Here is a 21,698-nt window from a genome sequence, read left to right on the forward strand (position 1 = left end):
TCTTGATGAGTGAAACATCGGGATGAGCTTATATCTCTAAAAATGTCAATAGTTAAGAAAATACAGTGCAATTTACCAAAAGTAATTATTTAATAAAGGAAAATTTTATTTATTTATAGTCCACAAGTCACGGCAGTCACATAGTGACTGTAAGGTTGCTAATAATAATAATAATAATAATAATAATAATAATAATAATATGGGTAAAATAATAAATCCAAAATATATTTATATATTCTCTACTTTATTAATATTTATTTATCGTCAAAAAATAGACATAACAATAATAATAAAATGAATAGTTGTACAATCAATAATGAATCCATGGGAATGCAATATAAGGAAGCGAGAGTGAGTTGTCTCGAGGGTGTACGAGCAGTCACTAGTAGAGTAGTCCGTGCAGTGGATTTAAGTCAAAATCTAGGCCAAGTAGTAGGGTGAACTGTAGGCAGCCGCGTAATAGGGATAGGCTGAGTAGGCGGAGTAGGCATAGGGGTAGCTGTATGCCGACGTGTAGGCCACCGGTGCTGTGTAAGCTGCGGTGTAAGCCACCGGGGCGGTGTACGCTCCCAATATGATGCCCCGTTTATCGCGAACTGCCTCCGCTACCGGGACTGCCTCTTGATGAGATGCCGATTCCGTCTTAACTGGCTCCAGGGATTCTACTTCGGTTGGCTTACCCATCGCTACGGCGATCAGGGCCATCAGGAGGATTGATGCCTGCAATTACAATTTATCTTTTACTATCAATATCGAGTGTTACGACTCACTTTATCCTATTATATTACTTCAACCAACGCTTTATCGTCTTTTATCCAACCGAAAGCTTTTTGCGTTACTTATCACACTCTAATTTTTTAGAACTAAACTTTAAATTTATCGTTTCATTTTTTTTAATTGATCTTTAGTTAATTTATTCGTATGATTGAAAAAAATCACTGTAAAATATTTTTTAATCATTAAAAAATTATTAAAACAGAAAAAAAAAGTATTAATAATTTTAAAATTACTAATAAAATTTTTAGTTTAAAATTAAAAATTTTAAATTACTTAATTAAAAATAAATAAATATTAAATTTATCTTAAAAATTTTTGCGTATTAGTAAAATTAGCGCTATTTTTTAAAATTAATTTTAATTGCCGTTTTTTAATTATTTTTTTCGATTAAAAAAAAAGTAAATATTAAAAATTAATTTCTTGATGAGTTTCTTAAATATTTAATCCGATAAAATAAAATTAATTTAATTATTTTCACTGAAATTATCTGTATTAATTTAAAAAAAATTTTTTTAACAAAAAAAAAGTGTAATTTTAAATAAACACAATTAAAAAGCGCGTAAAATTGAAAGTACTTACAACGAAGAATTTCATGTTGATTGTTGGTGTGTTTAGTGAGGTTTAATTGACTGAGATTGACTTGAGTCGATTGATGTCTGTCGCTGGACACCGAGAGCTTATATACCGAGCACTTTGCGTCTTGGCGAGGCATCGACATGCTGAGTACGTGCTTTGACTTAACATATCAAGTACATTAGACAACAAAGATCCCTCGCGCTGGTTGAAGGTATCTAGTTTGGAGGCAGCAATTGCATCGTAACAATGTCTATTGTACATGTGGTGTGTGTTAATACTCCATGTGTTGGTTTATGTCGATTACATATATGCTTGCACGCATAATACCTGGAGGAATATCAACACGTACCATAATACTCGCCAGAATCGAAGGATAAATTATGCAACCTCCGAGAGTCCTTGAACGCCTGCCAACTATTAACGAAAGTGTTTTACTATTCATGAGTAATCGGGTGTCCAACACGTCCCATAATGAGCCTTGGACTTGTTCGTGCTCGAAAAAATTAAATATTTAGCTGCTAGTTGACGTCCGCTCTAAGATAAAACTATCTTTGAATGGGATTTTGGTATTTGTTGGTTATTATTATCAATTTTATAATTTTGTTTTATTTTTTAACTTTTAATCAAAATTTTTAGATGAAATTTCAGAAAAACTTAAACTTTATTTCGAAAATTACAAAATTCTTGATTTAAGTAAATTTTTCTTGACTCAAGAATTTATTCTCTTGATTCAAGAAAATCATTTTCTTCAAAATAGTGTTCTTAGTTCAAGATTTTGGCTCTTGAGTTAAATTAATTTTTTTATCAGTGCATAATTACGGTATTTTGGAAATAAATTTTAAAAATAATATTGCTATTATAATATTTAATGAAAAATGGTACAAAGTAAATTTATAAAACCAAGAAATTATTAAAAATGCAAAAATTTATTTCAAGAATTTTTTAATAGTACCAAATTTTAATATAAAACCTCATTTTATAATAAAGATATGGGTGATTCTCTGTAAGGACATCTTAAATCTGTACAAAATTGTCCGACCAAATTATTTTTGATTTTATTAGAAAAAAAAATTAACAAGGGCTACAAAACTATCAGCTTAATTATAATAAATAAACAGCCGAATTAATTTTTGCTTTTTCGATATTTGTGTATCTTTTGCCATATAACATGACAGGGGACTGATTTTTTTATCAAATTAAGAAAAATCAAGCAAACTATTTCAATGCATTCAACTTTTTAAGTTCTCAATGAATGTTTACATAATTAGAATAATATTAAGACTTATGGATCCAATTTTATAAATAAATTATAAATAAAAATAGTTGCCAGGGGGCTGAGTTTTGAAGTGGCCCAGACACATATTTCCAGCACAAACGTTGCTTTGACACTAAATAAAATGGCGATAAAGCGCTAACAGCCCTATGGTTATTAACTTAAGGCTAGTTAGATCCTTATAAACCTTAAAATTCCATATTGAAGAAAAATAACACGCTAGATTATTCTTTTTTGGCTTTGAACTTCTGGATGGGGACTGATCTTAAAATGCCTGGGACAAACTTTGGTTTAATGAATTTAATGAAACAATAGAGTATATTACATACCTAGGCCAGTAAAATAAGAAAAGTCTCAGATCACATGTAATTGTTGGCCGAGGCGAAGCCGAGGTTGACAAACATGTGATCTGAGGCTTTACTTTTTACTGGCCAAGGTGTGTATACTATTTTTCTGCTCGACGTAGCCGGAATATGGCAACTTTTTTTAGCGCAGCGGCCAGAAAGTTGCCACTTTCCGGCCGGAGGGCAGAAAATTAACTTTCGGTACTTTTTATTGAAGAAGATTATTAGTTAACTAATTAAGTTTATAAACATTACGGACCAAATTATATATTATTGACGAATAACTTAATTAGTATATTACACACCTGTGGCAAGAAAATGAGAAATGTCTCAGAACACATATATGTTGCCCGAGGCGAAGCCGAGGTCGACATATATGTGGTCTGAGATATTTATTATTTTCCTGCCATAGGTTTGTATACTATTTTTCTGTCCGACAGAGGCGGAAAGCGGCAATTTCGTTTAGCGCAGCGGGCCGAAAGTTGCCACTTTCCGCCTGGAGGGCAGAAATAGTATATTACAACCCAAGGCCAGAAAGTTGGATTTCCTGGCGTATGGGATATGATGGCCGAGGCTACGCCTCGGCCATCATATCCCATACGTCAGGGTATCCAACATTCTGGTCATGGGTTGTATACTATTTTTCTTGCTCTCCAGCCGAAAGTACGCAACCCCGTGGAAGGGGTTTTGCAAAACCGAGGCGAAGCCGAGGCTTTGCCGGGCGTGAGGGGGGCGCCGCCCGACTTTTGCAAAGCCGAGGCTTTGCTGGTCGGGGCGGGTATAAAAAAAAAAAAAATAAAAGTTAATAAATTGAAAAAAAAAATGTTATTTTAAACTTTACTAACAAATGCTCTGATTAAGAGTGATATCATGCACAGGATTTGTCACAAATATTTAAACTCATTCTAATTACAGAATTTATTTTTTTAAGCTGATTAAAAATTAGTTTTTAATTAGTAATCGACGGCTAAGAAAGATTGAAATTAAATTATTACAAGTTTGTAGAGTACATGGATCGTTTTATAAACATTGTTTTACTAACTATCAAAATATAAAAAAAAAGCAAATAAAATTCACAAAACTATTATGTTTTATTTTTTAAACTTTTTATATAAATTATTTGTGCAGTATTATTATTAAATAGTTCATTAACAATGATCTAATTAAAAATTATTTTTATTTTTTTGCCATTTTTTGGTTAGTTTATGCGCTGACATGTTACATACAGACGATGCTGTGACTGTTATATATACAGTTGAAACTCGCTGTATAGGCCAGTCGCGCCACGAAAATACGAAAGAAAGCGAGGTTCTGTGCTGCCGAGCCAGAAAATATGCCTAGCGCGCATGCGTTAGAGCAAGCCATAAAAGTTGCTCTTCCTGGAGTAAATTGCTGCCAGGAAGAGCGTACATTACATACCTAGGCCAGTAAAATAAGAAAAGTCTCAGATCACATGTAATTGTTGGCCGAGGCGAAGCCGAGGTTGACAAACATGTGATCTGAGGCTTTACTTTTTACTGGCCAAGGTATGTATACTATTTTTCTGCTCGACGTAGCCGGAATGTGGCAACTTTGTTTAGCGCAGCGGCCAGAAAGTTGCCACTTTCCGGCCGGAGGGCAGAAAAATTTAATCTTAAAGTTTTAATTTTGGGACTGGGACAGCCCAGGGGACTGACATTTCGGTGGTTTACGAATTTATAGCAAAAAAAAACCTAAATTTATTTCATTTTAGTTTTCAATGCTCCAAATAGAAATGTTTTTTTACTTTCGTAATAAATTTTTTTTAGTAACAAAATAACAATTTTTCTAATAAAAAAATGCCTGGGACAGCAAAAAACATCCTTACAGAGAATCACCCATATATCTTTTTAAAAAAAAAAAGGTTATTCAGCAGCCGAAATGGAAGTAGATTTCCTAATGAGTAGAAAAAAAATATAATGTTATAATAAAGATATATTTTTTAAAATAATTATAAAGATAATAAACATATAATTTATTTTTTGATAAAAGAAAAATATTTACTTCACTCTTTTTTGTTTTTTTTTGCATGAACGGTTAAATTTTTTTTAATAATTTAACAATTTAAAAAAAATTCTGGAAATAGTATTGATTATGATGATCCTTAGATTTTTTAGTAGCTAAAATTAACATAGGTATAGAGTTAAATTTGACTTGAAACTGAGGGTTGATTGAACTTTGATTATCACTCCGCAAGGTAATCAGAACTCAGATGATCTCGATATTGTACGTCTATTGCTATAGTTATTTCAATTCCTGGTAATAACTCTCTATTAATTAACGCGTGTCGGTATTAATCTGTATTAAAGTGAAACTTCAATAATTGAAACTTGGTGTTATGGTTTATACAAAACAAACTTTGAATCTAATGATGTATTATATAATCAAAAGTTAATGTTCTGTTATACGTTGTAGTTGATTAGTTTTACTTAGTTTCACTAGTTTTGAAGAAAAAATAACATTGGAGCTTTTTAATTTGACAAAAGAAAATTTTTAATTATTATTAAATGAATGCCTTGTTTTAGATTAACTATTTTTGCAAAAAAAAAATAATATTAGAGTTTTTAAAAAAAAAAAATTCTAAACTTTTTATTAAATTTCATGTTTTGAATTAAAAAATAAAAATTATTTGAAGCTTCAAAATTTGATAAAAAAATTTTTAATTTTTATTAGATGAGTGGTTTGTTTTAGATTAACTACTTTTGTAAAAAAAAACATTAGAGCTTTTGAATTAAAAAAAATTTTTAACTTTTTATTAAATATTTTTTTTTAAATTTAAATTTTAAAAAAATTATTTGAAGCTTCAAAATTTGATAATAAAAAATTTTTAATTTTTACTAGATAAGTGGCTTGTTTTAGATGAACTATTTTTGCAAAAAAAAAAATAACATTAGAGCTTTTAAATACAAAAAAAATTCAAAATTTTTTATCAAATATTTTTTTTTTAATTTAAAAAAAAATATTTCAAGTTTTAAAATTTGATAAAAAATTTTTAATTTTTATTAGATGAGTGGCTTATTTTAGAATAATTTTTTTTTGCAAAAAAAAAATAACATTAGAGCTTTTAAATTAAAAAAAAAAATTCAAAACTTTTTATTAAATACTTTATTTTAAATTTAAAAAAAATTATTTGAAGCTTCAAAATTTGATAAGAAAAATTTTTAATGTGGTTTGTGTTAGATTAACTATTTTTGCAAAAAAAAAAATTACATTAGAGCTTTTGAACTAAAAAAAAAAAATTCAAAACTTTTTATTGAGTAATTTTTTTTTTTAATTTAGAAAAAAAAATTATTTAAAGCTTTAAATTTTGATAAAAAGTCGGAATTCAGGAATGAAAAGTAAAATGATGGTAGTTAGTAGCTGTTCGTTGGAACTGTATCATTCCATACCTGGTTCGGGTGGCTCGCAAGATAAGAAATGAGCCTCGACGTAATGGGAAGAAGAGAAGGAATTTTATCTAGTGGTTGAAGTAAAGGTGATGATCTATGGTCTCGAGGGAGTCTTTGGAAGTTGACTTTTATTCGAGGCAGTAACCCTGATATTGCGAAACGCATTTTATACCCGTAGGCGTTTCAGAGGGTAAACTACCACTATCGCGTACCGGGATGTATAGATATTACAGTTTTAGCCAGGGTACTGAGAACTCGCAACTGAGAATTGAGAACTGTACCGAGGAACCTTCGAGATTGCCTATATTGATAACTCTCCGCCTTCCTTAACTCCCTAGCAAGGGAACAACCCGCCCAAACGATTTGCAATCGACGTTTGCCCGAGCGTTTAATGCCAGCTGTGACGGAAAGGGATATTGGCCACGATTTCGGCTTAGGGTTGTTGCTTTATTTTTACAACTATACACAAAAGTTGCTTTTCATTTTAAGAACTTTTATTCAGGCCATCTAGGATTAATCCTTCATCCTAAGCACACATCAAAGTTTATTTTGAACGGCAGCCTAATCTCCTACTCGCGATTACGAATAACGAATTAAACAGAAATCGTCGAGACTCGAGAATAGCCGACGTATATCATTCTAAATCCAGCATAAAGGTATGAATGTCGGCAGCCCATAAAATATTCCTGTGGAATACTAAAGCTTTATGTCAAGACTTTCGCATTTACTTATAAATGTATATTATAAATTATAAATGTATTACCTTTTTTTTCTGGCTTGTAGTGTTGGGGGGTTTTTTTTTAGTTTGGGAATTATTGCTGAAATATGGAAAAGTCCTAGATGTTTTTGTGGTGAGAGTTTTATTTTACAGTGGAAAAAAAACAAGTTGATTTAAGAGAAAAATTTCTGAAACAAGAAAATAATTTTGAAAGATATTTCTAAAAAAAATTTCTAATTGTTCGAAAATTAATTTATACTAGCAATCTTGCAGTCACTATGTGACTGCCGTGACTTGTAAACTATAAATGAATAAAATTTTTCTTTATTAAATAATGACTTTTTTGTTAAATTAAACTGTACTTTCTTAACTTTTGACGTTTTTAAAGATATAAGCTCATCCCGGTGTTACAATCATCACGAGCTTTCATTTGAGTACCCACATCAATTTTTCATATATTTATATATTTCATAAATACCATATATATAAAATATATAAAAAATGCCATGTGGGTACTTAAGGTAGTTGTAGCGTGATAGGCATTTCAACAGAAAATTATGAAATTTTTTTTATTGAAAGATAAATATATTAATAATTCACTACCAAAATTTCAGATCAATTCACCGCACCGTTTTTGAGTAATTAATTTTCGAAATTGCATCTTTTACACGTAGAGGTATAGAGAGATGGTAAAGTTAGTATGAAATCTTCCATACCACTCGAGTGGGCCAAAGATTTCATACTAACTTTATCATCTCTTTATACCGCTACGTGTAAAAGATGCAATTTCAAAAATTAATTACTCAAAAACGGTGCGGTCAATTGATCTGAAATTTTGGTAGTGAATTATTAATATATTTATCTTTCAATAAAAAAAATTTCATAATTTTCTGTTGAAATGCCTATCACGCTACAACTACCTTAAATGAAAGATCTCAAAGAGTGTAACATCAAAATGAGTTTATATCTTTGAAAATGTCAATAATTAAGAAATAACATTGTATCTTGAGAACTATTGACATTTTTAAAGATATAAGCTCACCCCGATATTACACTCATCAAGACTTTTCATTTGAGTACCCACATGCATTTTGATATATTTGTCATATATACATATATATAATATAAGATATATAAATATATGAAAAAATGATGTGGGTACTCAAATGAAAAGTCTCAATGAGTGTAATGTCAGAGTGAGCTTATATCTTTAAAAATATCAATAGTTTACAAGACACAAGGTCGTTTCTTAATTATGATAAATTGCACTGTACTTTTTTGACTATTATAGTTTTTAAAGATATAAGCTCATCCTGATGTTACACTCATCAAGAGCTTTCATTTGAGTACCCACATGCATTTTGATATATTTTTCATATATTCATATAGATAATATATATAAATATATGAAAAAACGATGTGGGTACTCAAATGAAAGGTCTTGATGAGTGTAACATCGGGATGAGCTTATATCTTTGAAAATGTCAATAGTTCACAAGATACAAGGTAATTTCTTAATTATGTATTGAGAAATAGAGCATTTTCGAATGTAGCCTACATATTTATTATCATAAATTGATTATTATTGGTGAGAATAATATGAAACCATGAAAAAGCACAATTCCAGGTCAAGAATTTTTCAACGATACAAAATTTGATCATCACAGCACATTTTATCCTATAAATACACTGGCCACAAAATTTTGCTTATTCTTCTAATAATATAGATAAAAACAAAATTTCTTAATTTATTTAAAAACAATTACTTTTTGTTAATTGATAAATATTTCTAGAGTTAAATATTTTTTGCTTTGAACTTTAAATTAATAATTTATATCATCAAATAAAATTAATGTTTTAAAATTTATCTTTGATGACTTTCATTTTTTATTGTATTATTTAGATTATTTTTTAAAAAATATATTTATTAAATTATTTGATGGTAAAAAATTGTAAATATCAACAGGTTCAAGAATTTTTCTTTTTCTTAAGAAATTTTCCCTTAATCACTGTTAAGATTAATGATTTATAAAGATAATTTATAGTTAGAAAAACTAGAATAAGGTCAAACTAGAAAACGCTCCCTTCTAAATAATTTTCGGTGAATCAATAACAAACATCTCTCTTCGGCCGGAACTTTAGCAGGAAATTGATTGGCGGGAACAAAAGTTTACCATTGAGGTTTTTTTATTTATTTATTTACAATGATGATAAATTTTGAAGATCAAATAACTAACTGAATTGAATTAAAGTTTCAACTATCAAACTTTTTAGACTTAAAATCTCAATTTCGGTACGAGATTCTATCGACTCACGTCTTGAATTTGTCTATATTGCCCGCAAGTCTACCCTTATAAAGTCAAGAAGATATTTTATCGATAGAGAAGTTATGATATGAACTATTTGAAAACTTATGCAATAACGATTTCGATATTGGGATTGTAATCTAATGTACAGAACGTTATGCTACATTTTCGTAGCAAATCATGTTTAGTATTGGGTATGAATTTTTAATCAAACGCTTTTAGAATTGGAGGAATTATTTGCTTTGATTATTAGGATTGAAGGTATTCATTTAAAGAATTAAAAAATTAGTTTGTATTTTAAAAATAGAGAGATGATTACAATTAAATTATAATCATTTATTTAACTTGTTTAATAATAATAATAATAATAATAATAATAATAATAATTCAAGACAAATTATTATAAGCCATATTAAAGCAAATTTTAAGGGAGTTGGGAAAGAACGGATAGGGGAAAGGGGGGACCTACTCAGTGGGAATTTTTCTGTAATTGAAAAAATAATCAGACAGCCCAGACTGGGAATCGAACCCAGATCTCTCGGTTACGCGCCAAGGGCTCTACCAGTTAAGCTATCCGAGACAAGTACTGACTACTTTATTCAGTCACGTATATTATTATTATTAAGTTAAAAGTTTCCACGCCTTTAATAATAATAATAATAATAATAATAATAATAATAATAATAATAATAATAATTCTTCAAGGCAAATTATTATTATTATTATTATTATTATTATTATTATTATTATTATTATTATTATTATTAATGAATGAATGAATATTTATTGCTTTCTTAAAAATTTACAATTAAGTGCAATGGAAGCTTATTTTGCAAACTAAGAGAATCAAATTTAAATTTAAATATTAATAACACATAAATTAACAATGTATAAAAAAATTTTAACTTGTATTATTTCAACGAACTCTATTGCACTTAATTGTAAATTTTTAAAAAAGCAATAAATATTCATTCATTCATTATTATTATTATTAAATTAAAGTTATCTCGCCTTATTGGTCAAGTGACTAGTGAATTTAATTCAAGCCAACAGATGGACATTCCATCTTCGCTATTGGTCGGGAGGGAATTCTCTCTTTGCATAAGTTCGATGGGGGTCCATCAAACTTGAATACTAGTAAAGCTGGAAGTTTTTTGGTATCTGTTCGAGTTGTCCATCTGTAGGCTTGAATTAAATTCACTAGTCACTTGACCAATAAGGCGAGATAACTTTAATTAAAATATACATAATCGGTTGAGAAAAAAAAAAAATAATAATAATTATTATTATTATTAACTTAGAAGTTCCCACGCCTTTTCAATAATAATAATAATAATAATAATTTATCTCGACTAAATTAAAAGTCCTATTTATATTTTCAATTTATTCATTTAATTTTTTTCCAATTCAATAAACATATCAACGATTTCAATGAATCGAATAATTACCAAAAAAATAAAAAATAGAAAAACATGAATAAAAAAATAATTTCTTTTAATTTTTGCAGTTTAATAATTATTATAAAAAATTTATTAATCTTATGAAAAAAATTCAAATTAAATAAAATTAAACTAAGCTTAAAAAAACATAAAAGTAACAGTTTAATTAACTTCACCAACAGGAACATCTTTTTCATCGCCGTAAAAAAACCGAAATCAAGATATCGGTGAATAAAAAATACAAAAAATCTAGAACAGAATAGAAGTTTAAGTCTTAATTAGTTTTAGTAATTTAATTAAACTTCCGGAATTTAAAAAACAATTTTAAACGACAAACAACTTTCAATTAAACCCAATTTCCGTGATAATTGCTCTTGAAATAGATATTAGATTCTAAACTATTGAAAACCGATATTCGAAATCAAAGCGTATTAACCCGTAACCAGATGGCTAATAACTAACGAAAGAATTTTTCACAAGCTAGTATTATAAAATAAAGTGCAAAGGCGTGTCCGATTGACAATAAATTCCCATATCTTCAAATATCAAACAGGTCAAAGAGCAGTGTCTTGGATTTTATGATGATACCGTCTGCTATTCTTGAGGATTCTTATTATCCGGCTTGGATTTAAGAGCTACTACAATACTCTTGTATGGGTTTGCGATCTAAATAAAATTGTTATTCCATTACTTAAAGTTGTCTATGTCTCCGAGTTTTTTACATTTTATCCTTCAGCGTCTCTCAATTTCGATGTTCCTCTCCATCTTCATCTACACAGAAAAAAAGGTTCACTTGAGCCGAGAAAATGTTTTCTTCCTAATTATTTTCTTGAGCGAAAAAAAAATTTTTTTTGACACAAGAAATTTCACTTATTCCAACTAAATTAATTCTCTTGTTTTGAGAAAATTCAGCCTCTTGCTCCAAAAAATTTAGTTCTGATAGAAGTAAATTTTCTTGTCCAGAAAATTTTTCTCTTGCTCCTAAAAATTAAATATAAAGATAGAAGTAAATTTTCATTAATATATTCATTGATTAACATGTCAAATGGGAAGATCGAATAATATTGAATCATTTTTTTTTCATTCAATTTGTATAACTTCACGCTAAAATAATATAAAATGGGTATCAAATATGCAAGAGAAAAATTTTCTCACGGTGAGAAAATTTTTTTCTCAGCTGAAGTAGGTGACGCTGCTTCCCTAAAGTATCTAAAAATCTTGATCAAATATAAATAGTATATTACACATCTAGGGCAGTAAAATAAGAAATGTCTCAGATCACATGTAATTGTTGTCCGAAGCGAAACCGAGGTCAATAAACATGTGATCTGAGGCTTTCTTATTTACTGCCCACGGTGTGTATACTATTTTTCTCCTCGACGGAGGCGGAAAGCGGCATTTTTGTTTAGCGCAGCGGGAGAAAATTGACGCTTTCCGCCCGGAGGTGAGAAAAATTTATTGTATCAAGTATTTATGATAGAATTAAGAAAAAATTACTTCCACCGAGAATAGAATTTAAAGAAAAATTTTTACTTCGGCCAACACAACTTCGGTCTTCCTTCAGGCACCCGAAAATTTTCTTGAGCCAAGAATTTTGTTCTCCAGGCAAGAAATTTTTTTTTCTGGGCACAGAAAAAAGGCTCACTTGAGCCAGGAAAATATTTTTCTTCCTAATTATTTTCTTGAGCGAAAAAAAATTTTTTTTGACACAAGAAATTTCACTTATTCCAACTAAATTAATTCTCTTGCTTTAAGAACTAGGTATGTTGATCCAAGAAAATTTATTTAAGTCAAGAAAATCTTGTTTTGAGAAAATTCGGCTTCTTGCTCCAAAAAATTTAGTTGTTGATAGAAGTAAATTTTCTTGTCTTAAGAAAATTTCTTTCTTGCTCCAAAAAATTAAATATAAAGATAGAAGTGAATTTTCATTGATTAACATGTCAAATGGGAAGATCGAATAATATTGAATCATTTTTTTTTCACTCAATTTGTATAACTTCACGCTAAAATAATATAAAATGGGTATCAAATATGCAAGAGAAAAATTTTCTCTAGGTGAGAAAATTTTTTTCTCAACTTAAGTAGGTGGCGCTGCTTCCCTAAAGTATCTAAAAATCTTGATCAAATATAAAAATTTATTGTATCAAATATTGATGAAAATTTGAATTAAGAAAAAATTATTTCCACCAAGAATAGAATTTCTCGAAAAATTTTTACTTCACCCAACACAACTTCAGTCTTCCTTCAGGCACTCAAAAATTTTTTTTACCCAAGAATTTTGTTCTCCAGTCAAGAAATTTTTCTTTCTGTATACCTCCAGTTGACGTATGTTTTTACAATTTTATTTACTCTGATCCTCTCTTCAATCATACGAGTTATGTCAGAGTATAAATTTACCAACAGAAACTAGGTATTGACAAGAACATAAAGCTATTGAATTCCGATATACCTAGTACAATGGTGGTTACTTAAAGAAGGAAATGACGCGCGAAACTCTGTGAAATATGAGTTTTTATGGCTAACTAAACGCAACTATCGATTACTGCCTATTTAATATTTTTAAAACTTTTGTTTCAGTTTAATTTTATTGCAACGTTTTATTTTTCTTATCATTAATCATTTTATTTTATTTTATATTCCTGAATTCCTATGAGGTTATTGTTTTAGATTTTTATCACATCACACACACCGGTGTCGGCATTATGAATAAAAAATAACGACAACAACAAAGTTATGAAGAAGTGAGAGTAAAAAAGCTCGCCCGGAAAAAAGTTAAGCACCAGCAGAAAGGAACAGAAGAAAGAAGAACTGAACAGGCTGTGTATGTGCCGTCAGAATGGAACAAAAAAGCACCGCTATTCTGTAAACTTTTGGATCGATCGACCACCACGTGGTAACATACCTCGGCTATGCTCTGCGGCAACGCGTGACGTTGCTTATGCTCGTGAACATTATCAAAAGCTCAATCGATATCACGTTCGTTCTAGAATAAATATTAAATATTCATAGGATGCATTCCACAATATTTTTTATTCTTTTGTGCTGCGCAGAACCGAGCTAGCTTGCTATCATTATTGATGTTATACTCTGGAAAAATTTTTTGAAGATTTTATAACATTGATTTCATGGTTCATTTAATTCTATAGTATTTCTCTTACTATCTGTAATTTTTTTTATCAATAATTTTTTAAAATCATTTTACTTTTTCATAAAAAATTAGTATAATCAAATTTTTTTAGAATAATCAGATAATTTCTTCTATTAAAGTTTGCACAGAAAAAAAATTTATTTGAATCAAGTGAATAATGTTGAAGAATTTAATTTTTTTGATTTGAGTAGAAAAACTTTTAAACTAAGAAATTTTTCTTGTTTAAAGTAAATTTTACTTGGTTCAATAATTTTTCTCTTGATTCAAGTTAATTTTTTTTTCTGTGTATGAATGATAGAATAATTTATAAAAGTTTGGAAAATCCAAAAGTGCATGCCTCATAATCTCATTTTTTACAATAAAATTGATTAAAATAAAATATAAAAAGCAAAATAATAAAAAACAGAAAACTGCTAGGGTTGAGTCGCGCCATAATTCTAAGATGAGGAAAAAAATACTGTAATAAAATGTATATTTTATTTATTTATTTATTTATTTATTTACCAGGTTATAAAATATATGCATACAAAAATACATACATATATACCTATAGAAATGCTGCAGCATCTGTGCATAGGCCTGGTAGTAGATTATTCTATGTAATATCAATATTTTTAGCTGTACATAACTTAAAATCCAGCCATCTCGAACATTTACAAATATAAGATACAGTACAATACAGTATAGATAGATATACAAAAAAATACACAGTCACATATTAGTTTTTTATAAATAATAATTTAACGACAGTGAATTGAACGCTCATATGAATTGAAAAAGCCTGTCGTGTGTTACTTTAGATATTAAAAAAAAAATTATTCCGATACGATCATATTTTCGACCAATTTTTCCGCCAGATACACCAATCTATAATATGGCTCTTTACCGTAAGATGGACGGTGGCGTTGTTTGCTCGGTGGGTCTTATATACGTGACTGAATAAAGTAGTCAGTACTTGTCTCGGATAGCTTAACTGGTAGAGCCCTTGGCGCGTAACCGAGAGATCTGGGTTCGATTCCCAGTCTGGGCTGTCTGATTATTTTTTCAATTACGGAAAAATTCCCACTGAGTAGGTTCCCCCCCTTTCCCCTATCCGTTCTTTCCCAACTCCCTTGAAAAAAAAAAAAAAAAATTTGCTTTAATATGGCTAAACACAGACACACGGACATCCAGAAAAGATTATTTTTAATTTTATTATTTACTATGTTAAACAAAATAATTGTTATTGAAATATATTTTATGTGCCTGACAAATTATTTGACTTGATATTAGTACACTCAGATTAACCTGTAAGTGCAATATAAATAAAAAAAAATCAATTTCAGTTTCGAGAAAACTGCTTTTTTTGAAATGTCGAGAGTAGAGCACTACCTAAACGCTTCGCTTATGAGGCGAGCAATTATCAGATGTCTCTAAATTTTAGTATCATATATTTATGACACTGAAATTAGATATTTCATTTTTTTGAAAAATAAACTAGTTATAGAAATTTTTTTTTTTTTAAATTGCATTTATAACTTTTAAAGCTAGAATTTTTTTAAATAAATTTTTTTTTTATAAAAATGTATTTATTAAAATAAAATTAAAATATGAGGCGTGCAAAAGTGCCAATTTATCTAATAAAAAAAAAATTGGTTTTTTATTACAAAAATTTTTTTTATCAAAACAACAAACATTAATTGTAATTAATTGTCTTTAATAATTCATAATTTTTTTTTATCAATAATTTAATTTAAAATTTGAGTAAATTTTGTTTATTTTTTTAAGAATTAATTAAATTTTTGCCATTAAAAATTGTCATAATTAAATTTATTTTTACAATTTTCTTCCTCAAAGTTTACAAAAATTTTTTCAACTATAAAAAAATCAATATATTTAAATTATTTAATTTTTAACTTCCCGCTAAGAAAATTGAAAATTTTCAAAAATCGGGAAGTTATTGGTTTCACCCCGTTTTTCGAAAATCGAGTTTTCAACGGATGTTGACGTTTTGAGGTCCTAGGAAGCCTCCCCGAATGTTTCCGCGATGATGTCCGTACGTCTGTATGTATGTGTGTGTGTGTACGGCCGTATGTAATCCTCTCATAACTTTTGAACGGCTTGACCGATTTTATCGCGGTTGGCACCATTCGAAAGGGCTTGACTAAACTTAGATTTTGACTATAATTTGGATCGATTCGAACCAGTAGATTTTGAGAAATCTGAAAAAAACTTCAAAAAAAAATTTTTTTCAAATGTGGTTTTTTTGGAATCACTTTTAAACGGCTTGACCGATCAATTCCAAAAACTAATAAGCTCTTAACATAAAGAAAACACGTCGATTGCCGCTAGCCCGGTCGAAATTGGTTAATTCGTTCGTGAGTTATCGTTAACGAAAAAAATCGTTTTTTGGGAATCACTTTAAAATTCCTTGTTCGATCAATTTAAACTTAAAAGTTCTTTATGAAGCTTCAAAAACTTCGTTAAATGCCACCAATCACGTAAAAATTGGTTCATTCATTCAAAAGTTATTTCGGTTTAAAAATCGAAAAATAGTGTTTTATTCAACTTCTAGCAGATTTTTGAGCTCGAAGAGCTCAAAATGATACGAAAATTATTTTTCTGAGCTTGAAGAGCTCAAAAACGTAATAAATGTAGGTTTGTTCGCTTAAGTACGAAATGAGCGGGAAGTTGCAGGGATGGCCTTTAGGGTCAACCGTTTTCCTAATTTTTTTTTATTATAACAAAAAAAAATAAACTTTAATTAATTCTAAACAATCACCATAATTTAAAAGAATGAATTATATTAAGTATTCTATAAATACTTAAGCTCCATAAAATGAAACACCAAGAGTAAATTTTTGCAGAGTAACATTGAATGAATTTGAATGGCTGATTAAAGCTCGGAGATAATCTCGCAAATATTGAGATAACCTTAGCTCTCTGAAAAGCAGAGGAGTAAGATTAAGCACAAGTTGTGAAGTAAAAGCTTTACTGAAGCGAGAATCAGTAGGTTGAAGCGATTGATAAATTTTGTAGCAAATACTTGAACATAAAATCCACAGGTCGTAAGTCAATCAACGTCCGCAGTGATGTCGCGTGGATTATTAATTATAGAAGGGAATGCGGCTAATTAAGATTAGCTGCGCCAACTCGCGTGTCTCTAGTATCTACAGCTTCTCTTCTCTTCTAATTTATCTTCTCATCTTCATTCTCATGCTCTCTCGTGTCTCCGGATAGAAGTGAGACCGAGTGAACGGGTGAAGCGGGCCAAGTCAAAGCATCGTTGAAATATACCTCCCTATATGCGTCGCAGGCCAGCCGAATGTCTACGAGTGGTACTACGTCTGGGAAAAAGGAAATGAATGAAAGTTTAAATACCGACTGAATAAAATAAAAACAACTAGTTAAATTCTGTTAGTTGAGTACCAAGATACGTAACGAGTGCAGTAAAGAGTAAAGAGCCGAAGCTGAGTATGAGCTAAACTAAGTAAAGAGACACTTGGGCTTAGTTTCCGGCAGACTTGTGACGTTTCCGCGATTTCCTACAAGATTTATATCGCTTCTTAGTTACCATATACCCCCAAAAGTCCGTGATGAATTTTACCGAGACTCACACCATCACAGGAAAGATACTTACGCTTACATTACACGAGATGTTATTTAATTAATCTCGGCTCTTGAAATATTTATTTATGGGCTTTGATGTTACGACCAAATGGAATTAATAAATTTACTCGTCGTTGACACGCCAGCTTCATTCCTCTGCTTTAATATTTATTATAATTATAAACACTCCAATTAATCCTTCAGCTATTATATGATGGAACATTTTTACCGCTTTAGCCTCCAGAATAAATGTTTGTTTGTTTGTTTGTATTTATTGAATATGTCAACGTAATTAAACGAATGGCACGAAATTTTCTTTACATAGTTTTTAATAAAACAGTTTACAGAGAATATTAAATAATTTAAACACTCAGTAAAAAAAATTCCGTCAAATTAAACACAAATATTTGTGTTACTGACTGTTTTTACACAAACTAATGTTAATTCCACATTCTAGTTTGTTAAATCAACACATGAGAACGTGAAATTCTACACACTAGAGTGTAATATTCTACAAACAAATTTTTACACTTGCATAAATTTTATATAAAATCGTAAATTTTCAGAATAGAGACTTTAGATTTAACTGGAATTTTGGAACGTATTTAGTGTGCGTGGTTACGAAAAATTTCACTTTTATGAAATTCTAAAATCTATCTACTAGGACTTTTAAAAAAATTGAAGTACACAATGACGCACGCCAAGTACGTTCTAAAATTGTTTCTTTTAATTTTAAATTTACAACAAAATTTTTTATTTTCCGAAAATCATATACAACCTTATCGGTTACTTGGATTTTTAATTTTTATTTTATATTTTTGTATAGAAATAAAATTTTTTTTGTTCTTAATAGTCTTATGAACGTGGACTTGGCGTGATTTTTTAACAGTGAAACTGTTTTTGTTCGGATTTCAGTATTTTTTGTAATTATAATAAAAATTGACAATTTTAATTTAATACATTTCCGGTGGCAAACTATCCCCTTTAAGCTATAGTTCATGTAAAAGTTATTCTTGCGCCGCCTGGCGTGTGTAATTGCAAGCTGTCAAATATCTTTTTTTCACTGTAGTTTCCCATCTATTATAAGATTAGCATGCATCCTTATATTATTTAGTCTCTGGCCGTCCGCTCTTTACATAAGAAAAAAGTTAAAATCTAAAAATCTGGGTCGCTATAGTTTGTGCTGATTATTTTTAATAATCTATATAAATAAAAATAAAATGCCGCATGTATGTCCACGCATCACTTGAGAACGGCTGGACCGATTGGGCTAATTTTTTTTTTGTTGTCTTCAGAATTTTCAGGAGAAGGTTTGTATGTCATAATAATTTTCAAAAAATCCTCCCCCAAAGGGAATTGCGGGGCGTTAACAATGAATATTTCCCGTTTTTAAACTATGGATCCTATAGACCCCAAATTTGGTAGGAATCTTCGGTAAGGGATATAGAAATAATCTATGGACGAATTTCACGATAGCTCACTCCACAGGGGTTGCAGGGCAGATATTAACAATGAAAATTTTTAATTTTCAAATTATAGATCCCACAGACGGCAAATTTAGTTGGAGTCTTCCATATGTGGTGCGGAAATGTTTTAAGAACGGATTTTACAGCAACCCACCTAATAAAGATTGCGGGGTGGGTGTTAGAATGTTAAATTTCTATCTCCATACTGTAACCTTCTACAGACTATAGATTTTGTACGACTCTTCGTGTCTCGTTTTAAGCTCAGCTAAGAATGAATTTTATCAAATTCTAACCCCAAAAAGGATTGCGGGGACGTCAGCAATGAAAAACTATCATTTCCAGACAATAGTTTCTATAGACTCGAAGTTTTGTAAGAATCTTTTATTTATAATGTAGAAATCATCTCGAATAGGATCTTATGAAATTCCTCCCTCACATAAGAGTGCGGGGGTATTAATTGTCAAAATTCATATTCTTCAAATATCAGTTCCTACAGATATAAAATTTGATAAAATCTCAAGAGAAACAGGAAATTTTGGAAGTTCAGGGAAGTTTAAACGGTGAAAAACATAAATAATAAACAACAGAAAATACTAAAAACGACAATTTAGTTTTCCAATACACAATGTTCTGAGCTGAGTAATGAGGTCCGATCTCTTTGGGTCCGTTCCTAGCTGTGAAGTGAGGTCCGATCTTTTGGTCTGTTTTGTTTTCAGAAATAAAAAAGTGTCAGTTAGTTGTTAAAAGAAATAAATTAATTTCAAGCCAATGAATAAAATCTATCATCAGATTGTCAGTGCGCAAGAAATTTTTTATTGTTATTGTTTCAAAATACCAAGGAGAAGACGACCTGACGACTGTTCGTGAGTCGGGGAAACCACCATCTTTATATATTTACGCACTGCAAGAAAAGATAAAAATGTAGTCCATCGGAAAGCTTTAAAATTAATTAAGTGTATAAATATGTTGCATTTAATGTAAATAAAAATTTTGTATCAAGTTTTGACTATACTTTTCACAAATATATGTAGATGATACGAAGTTCACCGGGTCGTCTAGTTTTAAATAGAAATTATAAAGATAATTGATAATAATCAAGTAATACGCGTAATAAAAAGCATGAACTACTATTATAAAATATCATATAAAAAAAAAAAATCAAAATAAATTTGAAAAAAAATTTGTAACCTCAAAAAACCGTTCTGCTTACGGTATATACACACTCGGTAGTCTGGCTTGAGAACGGAACTTGGCGCCAGACTCTATCGAGTCTGTTGATATAACCTCGCAAAATACACTTATACCAATATTAAATAATATAATACAAATAAATTTAAAGAGTAACTAAAAAATTATTGATAAAAAAACTTAAAAATTCAATTTATAAATTGAATAATATCGATCAAAACAATTGAAAATTATCCTGTAGGCTCATGTAGATTCATGTAGGCTCATATCCCAAACAAAGTTGCCGATGCTCAACAATTTCCGTTCATTGGCCAAGGCACGGCTACTAATGCTCGCCCAAATATCGGCGTTTTGTATCGGCCTAGCCTCGGTACACCATCGGCTTTTATGTTCGACCAAGCATTGGCGATTTGTACTGGCCTAGTCTAGGTAAGCCATCGGCTACCGCACGATATTTATTATAACATAATGGTATGTGATTTGATTATCAGCCATTGCTTGGCCGATGCTCTGGCTAATTCTTTATTACACTTGAAAACAATTAATACGTATTAGTCATTACTATGTTGTATTATTGTTTTCAATTTTTTTTAATTTAACGATTGACCAAATTGTAAACTAATATGTACTAAAAATTAGTAAATCAATTTTTAAAAAATATCTTAAGAGATTTTTTTAGGAGAAAACACCAATTCAAATTATTAACAATGTTTTTTTTTTATAAATATTATATTGATCATTTTTTAGTTTTTAATATTGTTATTATTCAACAAGCTCTATTAGGATTAAATCAACATTTGTTTTCACTAAAACAGATTTAATAAATTAATGAATATTTTTTTGGAAGACTTTTTCGATAAATTTTTACATTACCCAATCAGTTAAAACTATTTCTTTTAGTATTAAAAAAAAAATATATTTTAGCAAGAAACTAATGATTTTTAATAAATGATTTATTTACTTATAAATAGATTTATGAATATAAATAAAAATATACAAATATAAATATATAGATTTATTTACTAATAAATCATTTATTTTTAATTAATTTTGAACTTCTTGCTTAAAAAATGAAGTTTTAAAAAACTGGGAAGTTATTTTTTATTATTAAAATTCAGAAATTGTTCAATTATGAAATAAATAGAAAAATTCGTAATAAAAATCAAGTTAACTCAATTATACTGAGAAAAATTGATTGTTGAACATTGAAATGATTAAACTAAGAATACTACATTCAGATCAGTTAGCAGCGCTCGTGACACCGCTCGAGACTTCCACGCAGACGGATCAGGTTCAAATCTCTCCACACCCGAATTTTTTCAGAATTAATTTCTATCAACCAGTAGTTCATCACCTCAGAATAATAATAATTCAAAAATAAACAACGAAAAACAAATTTTTTTTTATTATTTTACCTAAAATTTGATTTTTTGCCTATGCTTGGCCGATGCTCGGCCAATGCTTGATT

The 21,698-nt window shown here is 29.5% G+C and overlaps 2 protein-coding genes across 3 annotated transcripts in view; one reads left to right on the forward strand and one right to left on the reverse strand.

The window, feature by feature from the left end:
* Positions 1–21,698, forward strand: part of LOC123272985 (stress-activated protein kinase JNK) — a 69,465-nt gene that overhangs the window by 28,297 nt on the left and 19,470 nt on the right. The window lies entirely within an intron of this gene.
* On the reverse strand, positions 224–1,498 carry LOC123272998. Its single transcript, XM_044740083.1, has 2 exons — positions 1,357–1,498; positions 224–720 (listed from the first exon to the last, which is right to left on the reverse strand). Exons 1-2 carry the CDS (start codon positions 1,369–1,371, stop codon positions 421–423), a joined length of 315 nt encoding a protein of 104 aa, XP_044596018.1. The 5' UTR covers positions 1,372–1,498; the 3' UTR covers positions 224–420.

The sequence above is a fragment of the Cotesia glomerata genome, linkage group LG10 (genome assembly GCF_020080835.1).
Source record: "Cotesia glomerata isolate CgM1 linkage group LG10, MPM_Cglom_v2.3, whole genome shotgun sequence".
NCBI lineage: Eukaryota > Metazoa > Arthropoda > Insecta > Hymenoptera > Braconidae > Cotesia > Cotesia glomerata.